Genomic DNA, 19,146 nt, shown 5'->3' on the forward strand with positions numbered 1-19,146 from the left:
GCTCTGATTTGAGGTAACCTACCTGTTTGACCCACAGGCAAAGCAATGCACAAAGCCTGACAAAAACTCTAGGGGAAAGACAATCCGTGTGATCCTAGTTGCCTTGAAAATCAGTAGACAGTCTGTCTATTTACATTTTCAAAACCCTCAGGTCTCCATGACCTCCAGCATACCTGCACACCAGTAGCCCAGCTGCAGAAAATTTTCCAACCAGCTGTGAGATGAGCTAAGGCAGGGAGCAATAAACTTGCTTTACAGCCCATCTTTGAATGAAAACCCTGCTTGGTTTCTGCCAGGACTGAGTTGAAGCAGGTGCACAGCTGTGTTTTTTTTCTGTCTGGCTCCCTTCACCTCATTTTATGACATGTCATCCTTAAAAAGTGCATATGGTAGCTAGTATTGCTGTCTCCTAAGAGAAACCAATCTTTTTTATGTAGTTGCAAGCAGCAGGGATATGGGTTGGATCAATTATGTTTTCTTGGCTTCTGTGGTTGAATGTTGGCTTTCTGTGTACTTTTATATCACTCTGATTGGATTTTTTTATTCAATTCCCTACATGCATTTTTTATACTTCAGAATTATTATTGCATTAATTTAAAATGCAGATGTGATGGCTCAACCAAACCTCCAATAAGGTCAGTCTGGTGAAAGATATCCATCTTTTTTCCCAGCTTGTTAATTGATTTAACTGAGCTTAAGGGAGAGAGCAATTCCATGCATCTCATGCTTCTCTTCTCTAGATCTTCTATTATATTTAGAAGATTTTAGAAGAGGAAAAAAAGAAGAAAAAAAAGAGAAAAAAAAAGACACTATCGATTTTTTCATTCATTGAACAGTGTATCCATTCCAAAACTGTGCAACTTTAGAAGTTAATTTAGCTGTAATCTTCTTCAATGTTCTGAAATGTTCTATGTCTCATAATTTTGGTTTCCAGTTGGGAAAAGGATAAGAACTATCAAAATGAGCACAGACGCAATGTTTTAAGACAAACTGTAATTGTGAGATAGCTTGTCTAATTTCAAAAGCTTGGGAAGTGCTGGTAAAGTTTGAGCCAGTTAACCAGCTTATGCTTCTTGAAGGCCTTCCCTCTCCATATGTAGTGCTAAAAGTGACTACTACAGAAAAAAAATCCTGAAAAATATCATTGCTAGTTTGTTCCAGAAGGTAATATAGAATCTATGTATGACAGCAGCAGTTGCTATAGATACTGTTTCCTTTTATTAATTGCATAAATAAACTGCAATTTGCAAAATGTATTTAACAATCAGTATTTCAGTTTGTATTCAAGAACAGTAAAATATCTTAACTTTCCTTTGTGTCTGGTTGTTCTATTAATAATGTAGTAGTTACCAAATAATATCTTGGGCAGGAGGCACGTAAGACTTGGTTCAGTACAGCATTTTAAATTCGAAGTTGTTCAATTATGAGTATACAGATTTTAAAGTATGCATTGTCAATTTGTGGCAGTAAGGAGAACTGCAAGAAATTTAAGATTTGTAAAATCCTATCAGTATCTGCCTGTATCAGAAACGTGTGTTAGCACACTGAAAAGTGGTGTAAATTAGACACTATGACGCAAACCTCATATTTTTCTAAAACAACAATTAAGGAACAGTAATGTTGGTTTTGTTAATAATCACATTTCTCCTTCTAGTCTGCTTGCTCACAGGTTAACAAATAGCATTGCTTTTCCACCTTCTCTCTAGCTTCCAGTCCTTCTTGTGATAGTATGATGATTCTGCAAACGATATTCATCCCTCTACATTTGTTCTGAACTACTGTGATACCACTTGCTAACACCAATCAATCTGTGATTGACCTTGTACATGATCTGCCTGGCAGCTACTATTTTTTCCTACTACATCCTTCCAGAAACAACCTCAGATCCTACTTACAGTTCTTTAGAATAAAGTGTACTTCTTATACGCACCAAAGTCAATGAGATATTACCTGACAGGCCAGAAAAAAATTATTTTGTTTTTGAAAAGTTCTGGAAAGGGTGTTGCTATTCTCATGACAGTGCTTGATCCATATGATTGAAAGGAGAGTAGTAGTGTACAACAGGAAACCGTAAAAAAAAACAGGGAGAGAGGAAAAGAGTGGAATTTCACAGACAGCCAGAGCTACATTTATAATTGCATCACTTACTCGGTAAAATGTGTTGATGTGGGTGCTTTGTTGTGTAAAATGTTTGTTGAATGCAGAACATGTGATGTGGCTGTACAAGACTACTTATCTCACTGAAGTAAAAAGGCCCATGCAGAAAATAACTTGTGGATGAAAACAGAGGAAAAACTGTGAAGCTAGCAGGGAACTGACTGAGGACTAGCACAAAGTACTGAAACAAAGAACTTGGTGGCAGAAAAAACTCAACATGCCTTAGGAGAAACAGAAAGCTACATCCTGGAGATAAATTTGTGTGTTGACTATTTCTGATTTGCACTTGTTTAGTCAAGAGCAGAATCCAATGCTAGGAATAGCTCCCCTGAGAATTTATTCTAAGTGCTGCATCAGGCAAGAAATTCCTTCTGCCACTCTATCCCTTCCTCCTTGTCCTTTCATTTCTCCTCTTGTCTCCTGTACCTCACAGCCCAAATGCCCAAGGCAACTGACTCATCCACAAGCTGCTTCTCAAGTGTGCTTTATCCACACCTCTGTGTATCGTCTAGCTGACACAGTTAACAACAAAAGCCATGAAAACGGTTATTTAACTATCAGCAGCGGTGGTTTGTACGTCATGTTATTTTGAAGCTCTCCAGGAGCTCTGGATTGGAAATACTGTTATCTTGTTAATTGCTAGGCTAACAGTTACTCCTTATTATGAATTAAAAGAACCACTCTGTAAAATTATTAAGTGGCTTAAATTAAATCTTACTGTTTATACTAGATAAATACTAGTTAGCTGAGCTTGAAATACTGTTTAGAGTTTTTATGTACATTTCTGTTTGCATTTCATTCGTAACTACTCAATAAAGACCTACTGTATATACAGTATAAACAAACTCCTGTCTTTAACTCATAAAGCACTGCTATGCTATCTACGTTAGCATCTTGAAGTGGGGAAGAAGAGCATTTGTAAACAATGAGATTTATTCTGATTTCTTAGACAAATGTGTAATGCTAGAATATTTACATTGTCAATTGTGTATGCACGCATCTATATTTAACAGAAAGATATAAAAAGACAGATAAGGAGGATGCCCAATCCCTTTCTATTTCTGAATCAGCCATCGTCACTGCTCTATTATTTTAAGAGAGACAAGCTAATTATAAGACCATTTAAATTTGCCTTCTAAATGAAACCACTGCAAAGGGTGCTGTAGCAGGATCAAGCACAGCGGCTCAGTGTTGTTACGCTATGAGAAGCATGTGACAAAAGCGTAAGGAGCTCATAACCCATATTCAGGCCACTGGGCTGGAGTGCAAGCCATGTAGAAAGATACTGAGAGCAGAAAGTCTGGAGCTCAGTTTTGCAGTGAATCATGAGGATGCTGCTCAGTTACAAATGAAAGAGTGAGACATGGAAGATGGCTACAGAAGCGATAGCATCAGATGGCAAAAAATAAAAATGAAATCTCTGGGATTAACTCAGTAGAGTGACAGCCAGACAGCCCTGACGATAGAATTTTCTTGAGAGTGCCACTTTGGCTAACAATGTTAGCTGCAGGGAAAAGAAATGCATAAATGGCATAGGAGGTGTAAAGAACGCAAGAAATTCTGAGGATTGCAAATAGGAAGCATGACAGCAAGAGCAGCCTGAATAGCAGATCATGCTAAGGAAAGAGAAGGAAAATTGGCAGGAGTGGACTAGTTCATATGCATTAGTGATAGCAGCTATACTAAAAGTAGTGCATCAGTGTCTATAAATATCCAGTAGGCAAATGTGCAGATCCTGGAACGATCAACTAGCCTGGGAAAAAAAAAAAAAAAGAAAAAAAAAAAGACTATAATCTGGGGAGATGATCAGTTGCAGAACAGGTACCACAGTAAAAAAACTTAAATCAGAAATTTAAAAAATAGAACCTTTATTGGATACAACTGTTTATGGGCTTTCAGGCCAGTATTTGAGCCATTCACTCCAGTTACGTAACATAAGCAAGATAAAAGAGTGCACGTTATCAGAGAAGCAAAGAAAGAATCACATTAGAGCTAGGAGCCAAATCACAATCTAGACTTCGCAGATCAAGGGCACACGGGACATCCTCTGCATTTGTAAATCTTGAAAATATTTATTCTGAGGAGCATATAAAAGAAGTACCTATGTAAATAAGGCATCCAAAAAGTGAAGGGAGATACCTGTAGCCTTCCACCTTCCACGTTTACTAAGTGTGCTGTGTTTGCTCTCTGCATGCCGTCACTAAGGCCTTGAATATTTCTGCCTGTGCTTTCCTTCTAGGATTAGGCTTGCAACAGAAGTGAGGAAGCCTGATGACAGCAGGGTTTCCAGGAGCTACCATCAGCATCTGTGCATGAGACTTGGCAGGCACAGGAAAAAGGGGGCATACCATGGTGCATCCTTTACATTAGTTAAATATTCTTTAAAAAACAAAAACAAAACAAAACACACACACACACACACACACACAAAACGATTACACTTTATCTGCTTGCTGAAAATGTTACATTTATTTAACTATTTAACCACTGAAGGCATTTCAGTGCATTACTCACTTTATGAATTAAAGGATTATTTCCATGAGAAATATGTTCCTATAATTTATTCAGAAAGATTTTCAAATTGTTTTAAGACTACATCTTAATCTCTACTTTTATGAATACATTAGTCTATATTGACTTTATATCATAGGAGAGCCTTTAAAAGCCTTGTCATTACAGCTCACGGTAAAGTAATATAATCATAGACTGAAGGCGTAGGATACATGTGCTGAGACATACTGTAACAGTGAGAAACATAATCAGATTTTTATATAGTACTTCTCTCTTACATACATCTCGGACAGTGGGTTGCGCATATATGCCTGAAAGTGTTTGTATGCATTATATATTTCACATACATGTCCACACAGGCTTATTTATATGTGCACATACATGCATATGTGTGTCTTCAATGTAAAAACAGCCAAATTTTAACTCAATGTGTATCATTAGAAATACATTTGAAATTAATTTCAGTCAAATATTCAGAGGTTAACATAATTCATGTGCTTGTAAAATTGAGTTATAATCTACAAGCAAAAGGTGAGAGGAAAGAAGATTCTGCTCCCAGTTCCAATTATGTTCTTTGGAAATGAAATGTCCTGATGTTCTATATTCTGCAAGGGCACATGATCTGTATCTATTTTCAGCTAACATCTCCTCACATGGTGGCCTAAAAATAGGCCAGCTATGAGCTTTAAATAATGGCTCAGGAAGGGTATTAACCTCTTTCTCACATTCTAAGTTTGTCACATTGCTGTAAGTATCAATATTTTGGAGAAGGTTTCTTGTGTTGGAGAAGCAAGCTACATATATGCCAGCTCTGCTCAGCAGCATTAGAGATGTCATAGCCTCTTAATTCCTTTCAAGGTCTGTTATATATTAAGCCATCTACACATAATATCAACAGCCCTTTCTGTAGGGCATTTATTTTGTGCCAGCTGCTAAAAAAGATGAGATAGTTTATATCTAGCTCTTACTGATGGGAGTCATTCTATTTTTGGTGAAATATGGATGATTACGAAAAGTAGAGTTTTCATAAATAAAATGTGTAGCAATGAGAGGTACAGTAAGTAGCTAGACTTTTCTTTTGCAAACTCTGGATGCATGTACAAGCCAGTGTATTTTCCAAACAACCTGCTGTCCAAATACCACAGTGTAATGCTTTCATCAGGAACACTTTTCAAATAATTCTAAATAGTTGCATTCTTTCTCTCTCTTTCTCTCTCTTTCTCTCTCACGCAGAATCACACAGAATGGCCAGGGTTGGAAGGGACCTGAAGGATCATGAATCTCCAAGCCCCCTGCCACAGGCAGGGCCACCAACCTCCCTATAGACCAGGCTGCCCAGAGCCCCATCCAATCTGGCCTTCAGCACCTCCAGGGACGGGCATCCACAGTCTCTCTGTTCCAGCACCTCACCACTTCCTCTGTAAAGAACTTTCCCCTGACATCCAACCTAAATCTTCCCTCCCTCAACTTAAAACCATTCCTCCTTGTCGTGCAGTTATCTACCCTTTCAAAGAGTTGAAAAAAGAGCTATCTCTTTTTTTAATACAGATTCATCTTTGCTTCCTGATTTTCAATTCTTCACTATTTCAAATTCCCTACTATAAGTTAAATTTATTTTAAGTACATATAAATGACATTCACAAGACCACAGAAATAAGTGTTCAATAACTTTCAGTTGCACAATTAGATAATAACTGGCTGAATGAGCCCAGGCTTTGTTGACTACAAAGAATGCATCTTTTCTTTATAATGTACATAATCACATAGGTACTTTTTTATCTACAGAATTATTTAGCCTTCTATTAAGGCACAATGTGTTGTTTCTAGTATACTGCAGTGATCAGAATGCACAAACACACAGTGATCAGCTTGTAAGACATGCAACTGTGTGAGCTTTAGGCACTTTATTAATCTCAACCAACTCCTGAGTTTTCATTTTTCACAAATGGGAGAAATGAAATATGGATTTATTAATAAGAAAATTAACAAACTAGGAGATGAAAATCTTAGGGAAAGTCCTTGTAAGTAAGTGCTCTACTGCTGCTGAGGCTGGTTTTGGAACCAGCCTCAAATCTTTCATCCCAAAAGATGAGAACAGCATCTAAAAATCATTACCCTGAACTCAGCCAAGAACTATTGAGAAGTATGCACTTATACCAATACTCAGAGTACATGGACTGAAGTCTGTGCAGCAGCTTTTAACTCCACTCATCTCCAACAATCTTATATTTCAGCAATTTAAGTGAAGAAAATTCTTGTTGACCACTAAAAACACGTAAGTTCCTTCAGTATTTGTCACTTATCTTCAAATAAAACTCAAAACCTTCTGCATACATATTTACACTTTATCTCATTATCTGTCTACTTACGTGCCATTTCAAGCACTAATACAGGACACAGACCAGTCTGTTGAAAAGCAAAGTTGTATCACAGAATCATAGAATCACAAGGTTGGAAACAATCTGCAAGATCATCTAATCCAACCGCCCTCCCATTACCACTGCTACCACAAACTAAACCAGATCTCATAGCTCCTCATCCAGATGCCCCTTGAACACTGCCAGAGACGGCGACTCCACCACCTCCCTGGGCAGCCATTGCAGTGCCTGACCACTCCCTGAGAGAAAAAGTTTTCCCTTATGTCTAATCTAAACCTCCTCTGGCACAACTTTTGGCCATTTCCTCGGGTCCTGTTTGTTGCCTGGGAGAAGAGGCCAAACCCCTCCTCATCACAACCTCCCTTCAGGAAGCTGTAGAATGCAATGAGATCTCCCCTGAGCCTCCTCTTCTCCAGACTAAACAATCCCAGCTCCCTAGCTACTCCTCATAAGACTTGTGCTCCAGACCCCTCATCAGTTTCATTGCCCTTCTCTGTTCCAGTGCCTCAATGCCTTTCTTGTAGTGAGGGGCCCAAAACTGAACACAACACACGAGGTACGGCCTCATCAGTGTTGAGTACAGGGTGATGATTGCCCCTCTGCTCCTGCTGTATCAGAGGTGCATGTTATGAGTAAACAAAACTGTTTTTTTGAAAACTCCATTTCCATGTGACATCCCTTAAAGGCTCTTTATCAAATAGGGCTGTATTACACTTACGTGGAAAAGTTTGCAGATGAGGAAAACCTACTCCTTCAGGTAGGAAAACTTCCAAGAAAAAAAAAAAATCAGCATTTCACCTTTAGCTTAACTGTAAGACAGTTTTTGGAGGAGAAAATTATAAGGATTTATGTGTATATTAGGTAAAAGCATGTGTCCAAAACTACAGTTGAGACAAAGTTTTATGCAGGTTTCGGAAAAATATTTTTTTGTTTCTATTTGAAATTTTTTTTTCAGTGGTACCAGGAAAACAACAAAATAATGATCCAAGCATTGCTGTGATCTGTAGAGTTCTAACCAGCCTATTTCTCACAGCTTTAACAAGATTCACCTTCTTATATAACAGTGCACCAACTGGAAAATAAGTCAAAACATGTGTACGCACAACAGATTTTAAGCTCTGTAGCTTTTTGTTTTCATTGTCTTGCCTTTGAGATACCATGTTTTTAAAAGGCATCTCCAAGTGTAAAAAAGGGAAATGCCATGTACCCTTCTGCATGCTGTTACTACTATTCGAAGTGTGCAACTGAGTGACAGAGTGCATAAAAATAGGCAAGTGCATCTGCTTTAGCATCTGGCAGCTCACGACACATTTATCACCTCTTGCTGGTGAGATACAACACTAATTGGTATTTCTGCAACTTCAGTGTACACTGGTACATTTGAACATGTTGATTCAACACAGAAACATCTGTGTGGCCCTCAGAACAATTTAACCAATTCAAAAATATATATATGCTTCAGAAGACTTTAGTCTGCTTCTAGATCCATAATTTAAATTCCACAAGGAAAAATGAAGAAAAAAATGTTCCTTTTCAACATTGCCAAGGGAGAGAATTATGGGAAAGGGAGGTGAAAACATCCATGTTATGTCTCCTTGCATCCTGACCTCTGCTTCCTCTGCCCATGCTCTCCCTATGTAAGGACTAAGAAATTTCACTTCAGAACTCCATAAGAAGAAAAATGGAGAACCTGTCAGGTAGCAGTAGCACCAGATGGCATCCCAGATCCCCATATCCTAATCTTGAATTAAAACAGACCACAATGTTTACAACCCTGGATTAAATTTTTCTTTTTTTTTTTTTTTTTTTTTTTCATTTATTCTCTAGAAGGCTCAGAGGACCTTTCTTAAATTCTACTGATTTAACATAAAAGGACTTCTGGATGTTATTAAGGGATTGGAGAAAAAGATCGTTTGGTTTAGCTAACCGATCTGAAACTTACCAAAACCCATTAGAGAGAGCACCAGCCAAACCCAAGCAATCACTGTATTAAAAAACTTACAACAGAAAACTAACTCAGAAGTCATCTAAAGTACTTTGCTACTATTTTTACCTAATCCTAAAAATTAGCAGCTCCATTTATAATTGCAAGAGCATAGTCAGACCTAATAGGAATGAACATACTGTGGTAAGCACTGTCTAATATGCCTTAACTTTCCTGCAGAAGCCACATGAGGAAAAAGAAAATAAAAAAGCCTATTTCTTTCAATCCTTCCCTTAGTATCACTCAAGTATCAGCAAAACAATCCTTCAGTCCACTAAAAACTGAGATAGAACAGACACTTGGAAGTGTGATCTTGGACTCAAGTCAGGCAATGGTGCAGAATTCTCCTCTGTGGGACAGCACTGCTATTGCAATAGCTGCTGTTCTCTCAATGAACTGGACAGGGTTCCGGGGAAAGCCTTTCTGCTTCTGCTCTTCAGATCCTTGAAAAGCCGTCCAGACAAGAGCAAGTACACACTTCTATAGCTGGCTTTGAGAGTATTTAGTTTGCATTCAAATAGTCTGGTACTTTTCTCAAATAACTTATATTTTAACACTTTTAACAAGAAAACAACTGTACTAAGATTTGGGGATTTGATTTAACTTAGTATTTTAGAAGAGCTCATGAAAGAACTGTCATGTCTGAAATATTTACTGAACAGTTATTACAAAAGAATATCGTAGGTGCAGTAACAAGTCTGTTGAAAATCGTAATTACTGAGAGCTGTCAGAGTATTATTATCTGTATTATTGGAAGCAGTTATATCTTGGACTTGCCAAAGCATGTCTCAGCTGAAGATGGATTTGCTAACAAAGCACATTAAACACAGAAGGGACTCTGATAAAAGTTTTTGGAATACATGCAGCAGTGATGAAAGTGGTTGGTAAATCGAAAGCTGTGTCTCACCTACAGCATGGACATTTGTGTATGAGTGCACATCAAGGAGCAAACATAGTCCCCACAATGCAGGAAATAATTTGAGCTTCATTTTCTCAGATTCCTAGGAATCAAATTTGAGACTGCAAACAGTGTTTCTGTGTCATACCTGGTAGTGCAGAGTATCCTAAAACACAGTAAGTCCAGTCACCTGGTGATCGTGGGCCAATTTCCAATATAAACACTGCCTATTTATTACTGTTCTCAATTTTATATCTTAATAACATTCCTTTCAAAGAGATTTTTAGAGCTTTGCTTAAGCCTGCTTTACAAAACTGGTCATTATCTGGGAATACCTTAAACAGATGTATGAAAAATAGCAATGCTTTTTTTTTTTTCTTCAGAATTTGTCAAATAAATAGTGCTCCAGTATACCAGTATACTAGCATTTATTCTGGAAGACTGATGTGCTGCATAATTCATTCATGATTTCAGAACCCCAGAGTATGAACTGAGGTAATGTTTTATCCATGACTACGTGGAAAAGCTCTTTAATGCACTAGATAAAGAGGTATTCACTTTTTCCAAGAAACTATATAAAGAGATACTTAAATGAGTTTCTGTATGACTACATCTATAATTCTGATGCATTTTCTCTACTTCCCCTCCTAAGCTTCTGCCAAGGTCTAGTGTATATAAAAATACATAAAATGCAATGCATTACAATGAAATGACTACTTCTTTTATGACCCTAAAAGCATGGACATAGGTTGTTATTGAAGTAAAATATCTGTAATTTGCAATAATTTAATACTGATATTTAATATTGATTCTGTTACTTTAATGTTTTTTAATAATATCATTTTATTTTTTACTATTATGTTAATGCTTAATGGCATGTATCCAAAAATCATAATGACTACATTATGATAAAACTTATAATGCTCAAAGTACATCACATTTCAGCCTCATATTAACTTTGGAGTTGTTTTTTCATTGTTCATAGAAGCATGGCATAGTCCAAAAAGGAATATAATATTTTGTGATTTCTAGAGATCAATATGAAATAGAACAAAAAATACTACAAGAGGAAATAAGTTCTAATGGGGAAAAGGAGAAGGTTAACTGGAAAGAACAGTGAACTTACTGAATTGATAATTTTTTGAATTCATTTTGAAAGTCCAAATATTTTCCCTAAAAATATAGTTAATTTGTCAAGATGTAAAAAACAAATCTGTTTTTATTAAATCTGTTGTTTTAGTTTTAGTTACTTTTATGAAAGTATAAATCCAGCAACAGAAGCTTTCCCTTATTCTGTTGTGAGTACACCTCCCTTACAAGAAATGTTACTAAATGCTACAACTCTACCAGTCTACCAGGTTCATTGGGTGCCATTAACTTATTTATATTCACTGTCCTTATAGGAAAACAAGAGCCAAAAAACTTCATTCATTCTGCTCAGTTTCAGAAAGGGCACTCTCTAAAAATGAAGAAGCTTGTATAAAGGAAACTAAAAAGAGCTTCATAAGGGCTGGTTGGAGATTACTAATGGAGAGCAAAATTAAGTAAATCAGCAATGTATCAGTGTATCAGCAAATACATAGAGTAATGTATCCATTACCTCTTGCCTCTAACGGTTATAATAGAAAAATGTCAACTCACTAGTTGGTAGTGATTTAAAAAGAACATTAATGTTTGGAATTTTAGGAAAAGAATAATTAATATTATTAAAATATCAACATGCTGGGTGCAGATTTGGTACAGTAGAGCTGTATAAATCAGGGAATAAAATCAGGGAATGGCAACAAAGATGATCACGGAGGTGAGCTGGCTTTTATGCAAAAATAATTAAGAATAGAACTCTATATCCTCAAAAAAATACAATTTAAGAATGTTACCATAAAAGTTTATGCAATCATGACTAGCATACAAAGACTGAATAGGAATTGTCTGTATCCTCACTTCCTTTTTTTAAGGTCATCTAAATCTAATAAACAGTGGGAACCAGATTCAAACCCAAGAAGAAGAAGGGTACAGGTCTGTGTTCCTTGTCAAAAGATGTTGCGGTTACAGAAAGATTACGCAGATTCAAGAGGAGTGTAAATAAATAATTGGAAGATATATCAATTAAGGGTTACTCAATAGACAAATCAAAACACTTGCAGAGTATCCTCTGAATTTGAAAAAGCTGCAGTCTAGGAGAGCCTTCAAGGGAAATACCATACTCACCCTGTTCTCTGCTATTCTCTGGGTATCCTCTTACAGGCACTGCTGGAGAGGCTGGAGGCTTAGGCAGAACCCACAGCTGAGCGACTTTGGCTGTTCTTAATTTTTTTTCTTTGATGAAACTTCTTATGTTTGTCTTTTAATTTTTGTAATTCAACTGTCATTTTGGAAGAGATTTCTCTTAGCTTTGTGTTGCTGGGGTTTTTTTGGTTGTTTTTTTCTGTTTTTGTTGTTTGGTTGGTTGTTATTTTTTGCTTGACTGCACCATCTCTTTTTTGTGTTGTGACAGTTATAAAGATTCTATTTAAAAGAAATTCCTTACCATATCAGATGATTTTCAAAGATGTATCTGAATTAAAAAAACATAAACTCTAGAAAACTTCACATCTCTATCTGCTGAAGAACCAGAGCCAATACGTATATATAAGGAAAACATGCTAATTGCAGCCTCTTGCTAATTACTGCCTTGAAAAATAAGGGAAGGAGATAGTTAATTGCAAATGTTTTCAAAGATGGAAGGTATCTTGCAAGACAACAACTGTTTAAAGACAAAGTTTTATTTTAAACTGATTGACTATATTTTATCTGCAATGAAACTAGGATGTGTGTGGGGCTGCACATACAGGGGGAGCCCAATGATTAGCTCAGATATAATACAGAACTTCTACACAGCTGCAATAGGTTCAATGAACCCGCATGATCTGGGAGAGGCTTTCCACCTCAATAGAAAAGGTAACTGCTGAGAGTTTCCCTACTATTTGATTCCCAGGAAGGCTGGACAGTTACTATCAGATAACTTTCTCTGTGAAAAAGGAGATATACTTTTCAGTAGGAGTGAAATTTCTTACTTTTCTTAGAAGAAAACCTTTCCTTATGAGCACCCAGCAGCACACTACATATGGCAATGTATGGTTAATACAGTTTGAATGTGTGGAGTTAAGGATATCCAGTTAGTATACCCAAATCACGTAACTCAACCAAGGAGAAGCTAAGGTTTATTAGTCCCACATTCTAATAAATATCTAACTTTTAGTCCATTGAACTGAATATCTTTGTTAAAACAAGCTTATCCTTAAATGATAAAGGTCAGCTGCCACTTGGTTTTTACCAGGTACTTTACTATGATGCACTTGGGGAGCACTGGAAAAAAAATCAGAAATGTTCAGGATCCTTTTTTTCTTTCTAGTATAATGACCTACTTAATTCCCCATAAGAAGTATGAATCTATTTTCTGCTATCCAACAAAGTTCACCATACACAAATATGCAGCAAACCTTTTTTTAAACTTTTTATTGTGCTACTTATCCAACCTACTATGAGTATTCCATATGAAGTTTTCATATAAGCTCAACTGAATATGAATCCTTTTTTACCAGAAAAAGTCTTATCTTTACTATACGCAAAAAAACCTTATTAGAAGCAGTTATGTAAGAATTTTGCAACACATTTGTACTGCTATTTCTATGTTCTTTAACTATTTTTAATGGCTAAGTGATTGTATTTATATCATGAATAATTAATTCTCTGTTAAAAAGGTGAGACTTTGTTTTAAAACACAGACTGAAAAAAGATCATCATCCCTTAAAGAAATCCTAGCTTTGAAAAATTTCAACCCATACATTAAACTCAAATGGTTGAGAAGGAGAATTGACAATACTGAAAGTTTTTTATTGCATGTGATGATATGCATGCTGTGGTTATGCACTGTTTTGTGTGGCTTCCTTTCTGCATACTTTAAGAGAAGAAAAAATGGTTTCAGTTCAGTGTCCTCCTAAGTTACTTTCATCATGCTACATACGCACAGTAGAGACTCTAAATGCTTAATTCTTGCCCTACACTAAATACAGGGTAGAATAAAATACAGAAGGCATTAAAAACTAAACAAACGCATTAAATTCTTGTTCTTTCAATGATGCAACTGTACTACTGCCTGCACTTTATAGCCTCGTACAGTTATTGGCAACGGTATATCCTGTCCAAAACAAAAACAAAAACAAAAACAAAAAAAAACTCAAAAAGTTGTGTTCTACTCTTAAAAGGATCTAATTTATTATCCATTGGTAACACTGAGAAGTCACTATTTGCCTTATAAAACTGTGCATACTGAAGTGGTAGCTAACACTGAATTTAAAACAGGTAAAATAAGCAAACATCCAAGTGGCATTTTCAGGGCACAGTGCTAGAGTTACTGCTAGAATTGAGAGAGACGCACTGGAAAACCTGGTCTCTCACTGCCACCATCAAATTCTTATGTTTTTGTTTTGTTTTGCTTTGTTTTTTATTTCTGGTGACATATTTTTCTGGAAATCACTATGTTGTCATTAGTACAGTGTGCAACTTGATTGTAATCCTCGATGAATGCACTATACTAATAAATACATTTTTCTTAGATAATAAATAGAACAAAGAAATCATCCTAAGTACGGCATGATCGTAGCGAAACCAGAAATCACGCCTTCAGTGAAATTCCACTCTTAATTTTTTTAGAGATTCATTAATTTTTGACCATTTTTATGCCTGATCTCTCCCTAGAAATGCTTTTTGTTTTTTTTTATGTTTGAGTAAATTTGTCCTGCTTCTCTTGAGCAGTAAGAAAAATTTTTAAAAGGAAGGAATGAGGAAACGGGAGACAGGGAAGTGGGATATAAAGAAATAAAAATGGGATTGATGTAGGGAGGAAACGAGCAGCTAATTAGGGAGCTGCAACAGAAAATGGTTGTTAGTAACAGAAGATTTTGAACTGGAAGGTTATTGTACTTCATTTATGGATAATTTTTTTCCTTTAAAACATAAAATGTTTCTGATGTCAGTGACTGATGAATTTGTATATGCACACAATTTTTCAAAAGAATGTAAACTCCATACTGACTAAAATTTTTATTTTGCCTATCACTGTAGCCTAGAGATAATTTACAGACTTCTCTTGTCCTACATGGTAGATTTTTATAGTGCATCTTCCTCTTGACATTTCCAAATATACCAAGGGTAGCCTCAGGGTAGACTGGCAGTTTAGAAACCAGAGACCTCCACCTGCCCTCCAAACTACTTACAAATCCACAGCAGGAGAGCCTACACGTATGTTAGGGAATTAGTTGAGTGCAGGCACTGGAATTCAGTCATCAATACTGCCCAACTGTTAGAAAAATTGTTGTTTGTCCTGGTACTTGACTTGAATCATCTAGCATTCATCCAGCAGTTTTGAGCACAGTCCACCATTCTCAGCAGGTAGTTTCTAAGGATGGAGGTTGCTATCATGCTTTAGTAACACTGGCACGGCCAAACTGTGCCAAGGGCTTTAGAAGCCCAAGAGCAGGAATGGATGGTATTGTTTCTTACAGTTTGAATACTCCACCTATTTTAAATATGGAACTTGACTAATGTTTAATATGAGTTGCATAACATGTTTTGACATGTTTTCACTGCAAACAGTTGGACTCAGTGGAATAGACAAACCATCACAGACCTACGTTCTTCTTAATCCACAAAAGATGTTATAAATGAATAAACACATATATTTCAGTGATTATGGATACCCTACTGTGCTCTGCAGGGTTAAAATTACATATGTCATCCTTTGCTCTGTAAGTTTTATATGCCCATTATCAGCAGCATTTCTACCATGGCAGAGCATAGTAAAATGCACTATTTGGTATTGCACAGGTTTCCCCACAACAGACTACTTATCCTTTATTCTCCTCGTTTATTTTCTTTTTTTCTCTTCTCTTTTCCATCATCATGCTTTTTTCTCTGGGAATATTTCAATTATTTTTTTCCTCCTCTTTTTAGTAGATTTCAGCAGACTGATAATACAAACATCCTTGCATAGGTCAGCCATGAACACCACCCAATTGAAGATACTCACTTGTATGTTCTGAGTAAGAAGCTGCCTGAACCGTTTTCCTCCCAAGCATGTCACCAAAGAAAATTTCAATACACATGTAATATACAATATGATTTTTTAAAAAAACAAAACCAGACTAGAAACTTGGGTTTAAAAATATAAGAACTTTTTTCATGGCTTGTTCTTCAGATTTGAACTGTCTTATCTGGCAGTAAAGACAGGAAGTAAAAACCATCTTAACCAAGGATGCTACTTTTACTTTACAGCTCTACTGATGGCTTCCAGAGGTTTCACCTACGTAGATGGCCTGTCAGTAATTAGGGAAGCAGGTAATGTCTTTCACTCCAAACCATTCCAGTTCAGTCTCTGTTTTACAGAATGGCAGAAGACCACGAGTTATCTCAACAATTAAGGATGGCGTGTTACTCTTTTTATTTTTCTAACATAAAGTTCATTTATTTTCTAATGTAAAGATGCTGTACTGTCCAACCCTTGCTGTGGCCTCATACAAGATAGATGGTCAAATTAGATTAAATATTATAGAACAGAATCAGAAAAACCGCAAAGACGTGGAATTTTCCCATTTTACAAAGAATCACTTGAGTGCTTTAATCTTACCTCCCGAAGAGGATCATTGAGCTCATTGAGAATGTTTTCCTCATCAAAGATCTTGCCTTGATAGCGGTGCTCATAGTAATCATGGATCTTCTGGCGCATTTCAGCAGGTAATTTGTGGAATGACATGTACTGTTCCACTTGTTTGTACTGTCAGGAGAAGAAAAGGAAGAATCATTAATCTCACCAAATTTTTAATAATTTCAAGGCACTTACTAAATGAAAATTTATTAATGTATCCTCTTACGCCTTATATATGTTTATAAAGATATCGGAGGACCCTAAAACAAAAACTAGTTAATTTAGTATTACTATTATTGAAGTGACAACAAAACTGTTGAAAATAATGAAAACTGCCTCTAGTGATGATGTTAATATTCGTATTAACATATGATTTTTTGAAGACAACCCCTCACACCTTGTCTTCCCTAAATTTCTAGCTATTCAATTGTGAAACTACACTACCACCATTTCTAGCTCAGTCCATGCAGCAGTCAGGAAAACCATGCATACTGCCTGTCTAATTCTCTAGTGCTTCATTCAGGGTACAGCTTCAACTGGGAAATATCAGAAACTGGATATGCTGAATTAATCTATAACCTGTTAGTGCTGTGTATGTTTATAAGATGACTGAAGAGAAAAAGCTACAATATGTGGAGATGATAAAGTAGAAAGTATTCCTTAGAAGGAACAAAGAGAAGAGAGGTGAACTAGTAAAATAGCTATGGCATCAGGAAACAGAAACTAGGGAAAAGAGAGAGATGCCAGGACCTCACCTGATTCACTTTGTGTGCTAGGTTTCCTGGTGTTCTACTAGGTCTTTGCACTATCTCCTGCTTTGTTTGCTTCCTTTTTTTTAGAAGCTGTTTTGAATAGTACAATTTTCAAAAAAATGGAGAAGCTCTGTATGCCACAGAGCCAAGACTTTTGCCTTTCAAACCCCAATCCATGGCACAGCTAAAAATGATAAGGCAGTGAGATGTGAAAGGAGAAAAGCCCTTTAAGACTCACAGATGAGTCAGATGAGTTAAAACTTGCAAGGAAATTGGTTTCTTATGCATACAAGCTTTTTTTTTTTCCTTCACTTTTTTTTTTTTTTTTTTTTTTTTTTTTACTCCATGCTTAATTTGGCATTTTTAACTGTTTTAAATGAAAAAGTCAATGAAGGCTTAATTAAGATCAGCATCCCTGTAGACCAATTAAATGAATTTATACTGTACATGCAATCCTTATGAACTGCTGCATATATCCTTTAACTTGCATAAATGAATTCTGCTGGAATTCAACTTAATTTTTGTTTTGCAATGTGCAAAAAAATTAGAAGGGACCACATGTATAACATGCATTCCCTAAATAAGAAGAAAGTAGCTTTGCATGGGGGTATTTAACAATATATGAATATGTAAGTCTGAGTTAAGGTCTCTACAACTTTTTTTGCACCTCTGACGCAAGAATGCTTCCCCCTATCCTTAAATTGAGATTTAAATCTGCTTGCCCATCCGTGGTTTCTGCTCTGATAAGGAAAAAATTATCCATCTATTCTGGGTGCGAATCAGACTTCTGGGACAGTCACAGTCTCACATAAACAAGGTATTGGTAGTAAAATTATTCTAATAATAAGTTCAGCTCATCTAGGTATGGATTTAGTGAGAGGGAGTGGAGCTGAGATCCAATGTGGTCTATGTATCTGATCGTCCTGCTGCTGCTCTCATTCTTCTGCAGTTTCTCCAGGGCTAAAAAGAAGATGCTGCACTGTCCAACCCTTGCTATGGCCTCATGCAAGAATGATGTGTAACTTTTGTCATAATACACAGGTAGGGAACAGATGTCACCATGCACTGCACTGTGGGGCTGCACCCTTCTACCCAATCTTATTTGCAATCTAGTATGCTTGAGCAATGATAATAAACAATAATCTTTGCTAATGCACATTAAATTGAGATAGGCAGGGTATAATGCAAGAGAATTGCAAGGGTCATTTTTATCAGAATAACCTTGAGGAAAAGAACATTTATGCTAAAAGCAATTTGCTTTGCTAGCAGTTTACACTTCTCCCTTTCATTAGATCTGTTATTTGAATAGGTGCTTTCTCCCAGATGGGCTAGTACTGTTCTCTACCACAGATTATGCTTATACAAGAGAATTTTAGGGTAACAGTAAAAATAGAACTAGTAGGAATGTAGTGCTAATCACTTGTGTGCCATAAAATATTTCCACGTTAATAACTTGCAGCATAATAGGGACATCTGCATATTAGCAACTTTTACATTTTGAATCTATATGAATCTTTATGAAGCTAAAGCCTCCCAGAAATATTTATCTAAAACTTCTCAGTGTCAAAATATCTGAGCCTGTGAGTATGCAGTATATTATTATTCAGTAATAGAGCTTTTTCTAACCTTTTTCAGTGTGATTTTAACTCATATTCTGCATCATTCATGTTATTACTATTCCCTTCTTGACATTGTGACATAGTATTCATGTGACGTGATCTGTCAAAACTTTTAACTTATTCTTTTCTTTCTCTAACATAGTCCAAATCATGATTATTTTTTTC

At 36.3% G+C, this 19,146-nt stretch overlaps 1 protein-coding gene across 1 annotated transcript in view; it reads right to left on the reverse strand.

Annotated features, from left to right (window-relative positions):
* Positions 1 to 19,146, reverse strand: part of HCN1 (hyperpolarization activated cyclic nucleotide gated potassium channel 1) — a 192,425-nt gene that overhangs the window by 26,664 nt on the left and 146,615 nt on the right. The window contains exon 5 of the mRNA XM_085213684.1: positions 16,593 to 16,739. Within this exon, the coding sequence (XP_085069810.1) occupies positions 16,593 to 16,739 (147 nt within the window). The remainder of the gene's footprint in view (positions 1 to 16,592; positions 16,740 to 19,146) is intronic.

This window comes from Meleagris gallopavo, chromosome Z, assembly GCF_905368555.1.
Source record: "Meleagris gallopavo chromosome Z, MGAL_WU_HG_1.1, whole genome shotgun sequence".
In the NCBI taxonomy this organism is placed as follows: Eukaryota; Metazoa; Chordata; class Aves; order Galliformes; family Phasianidae; genus Meleagris; species Meleagris gallopavo.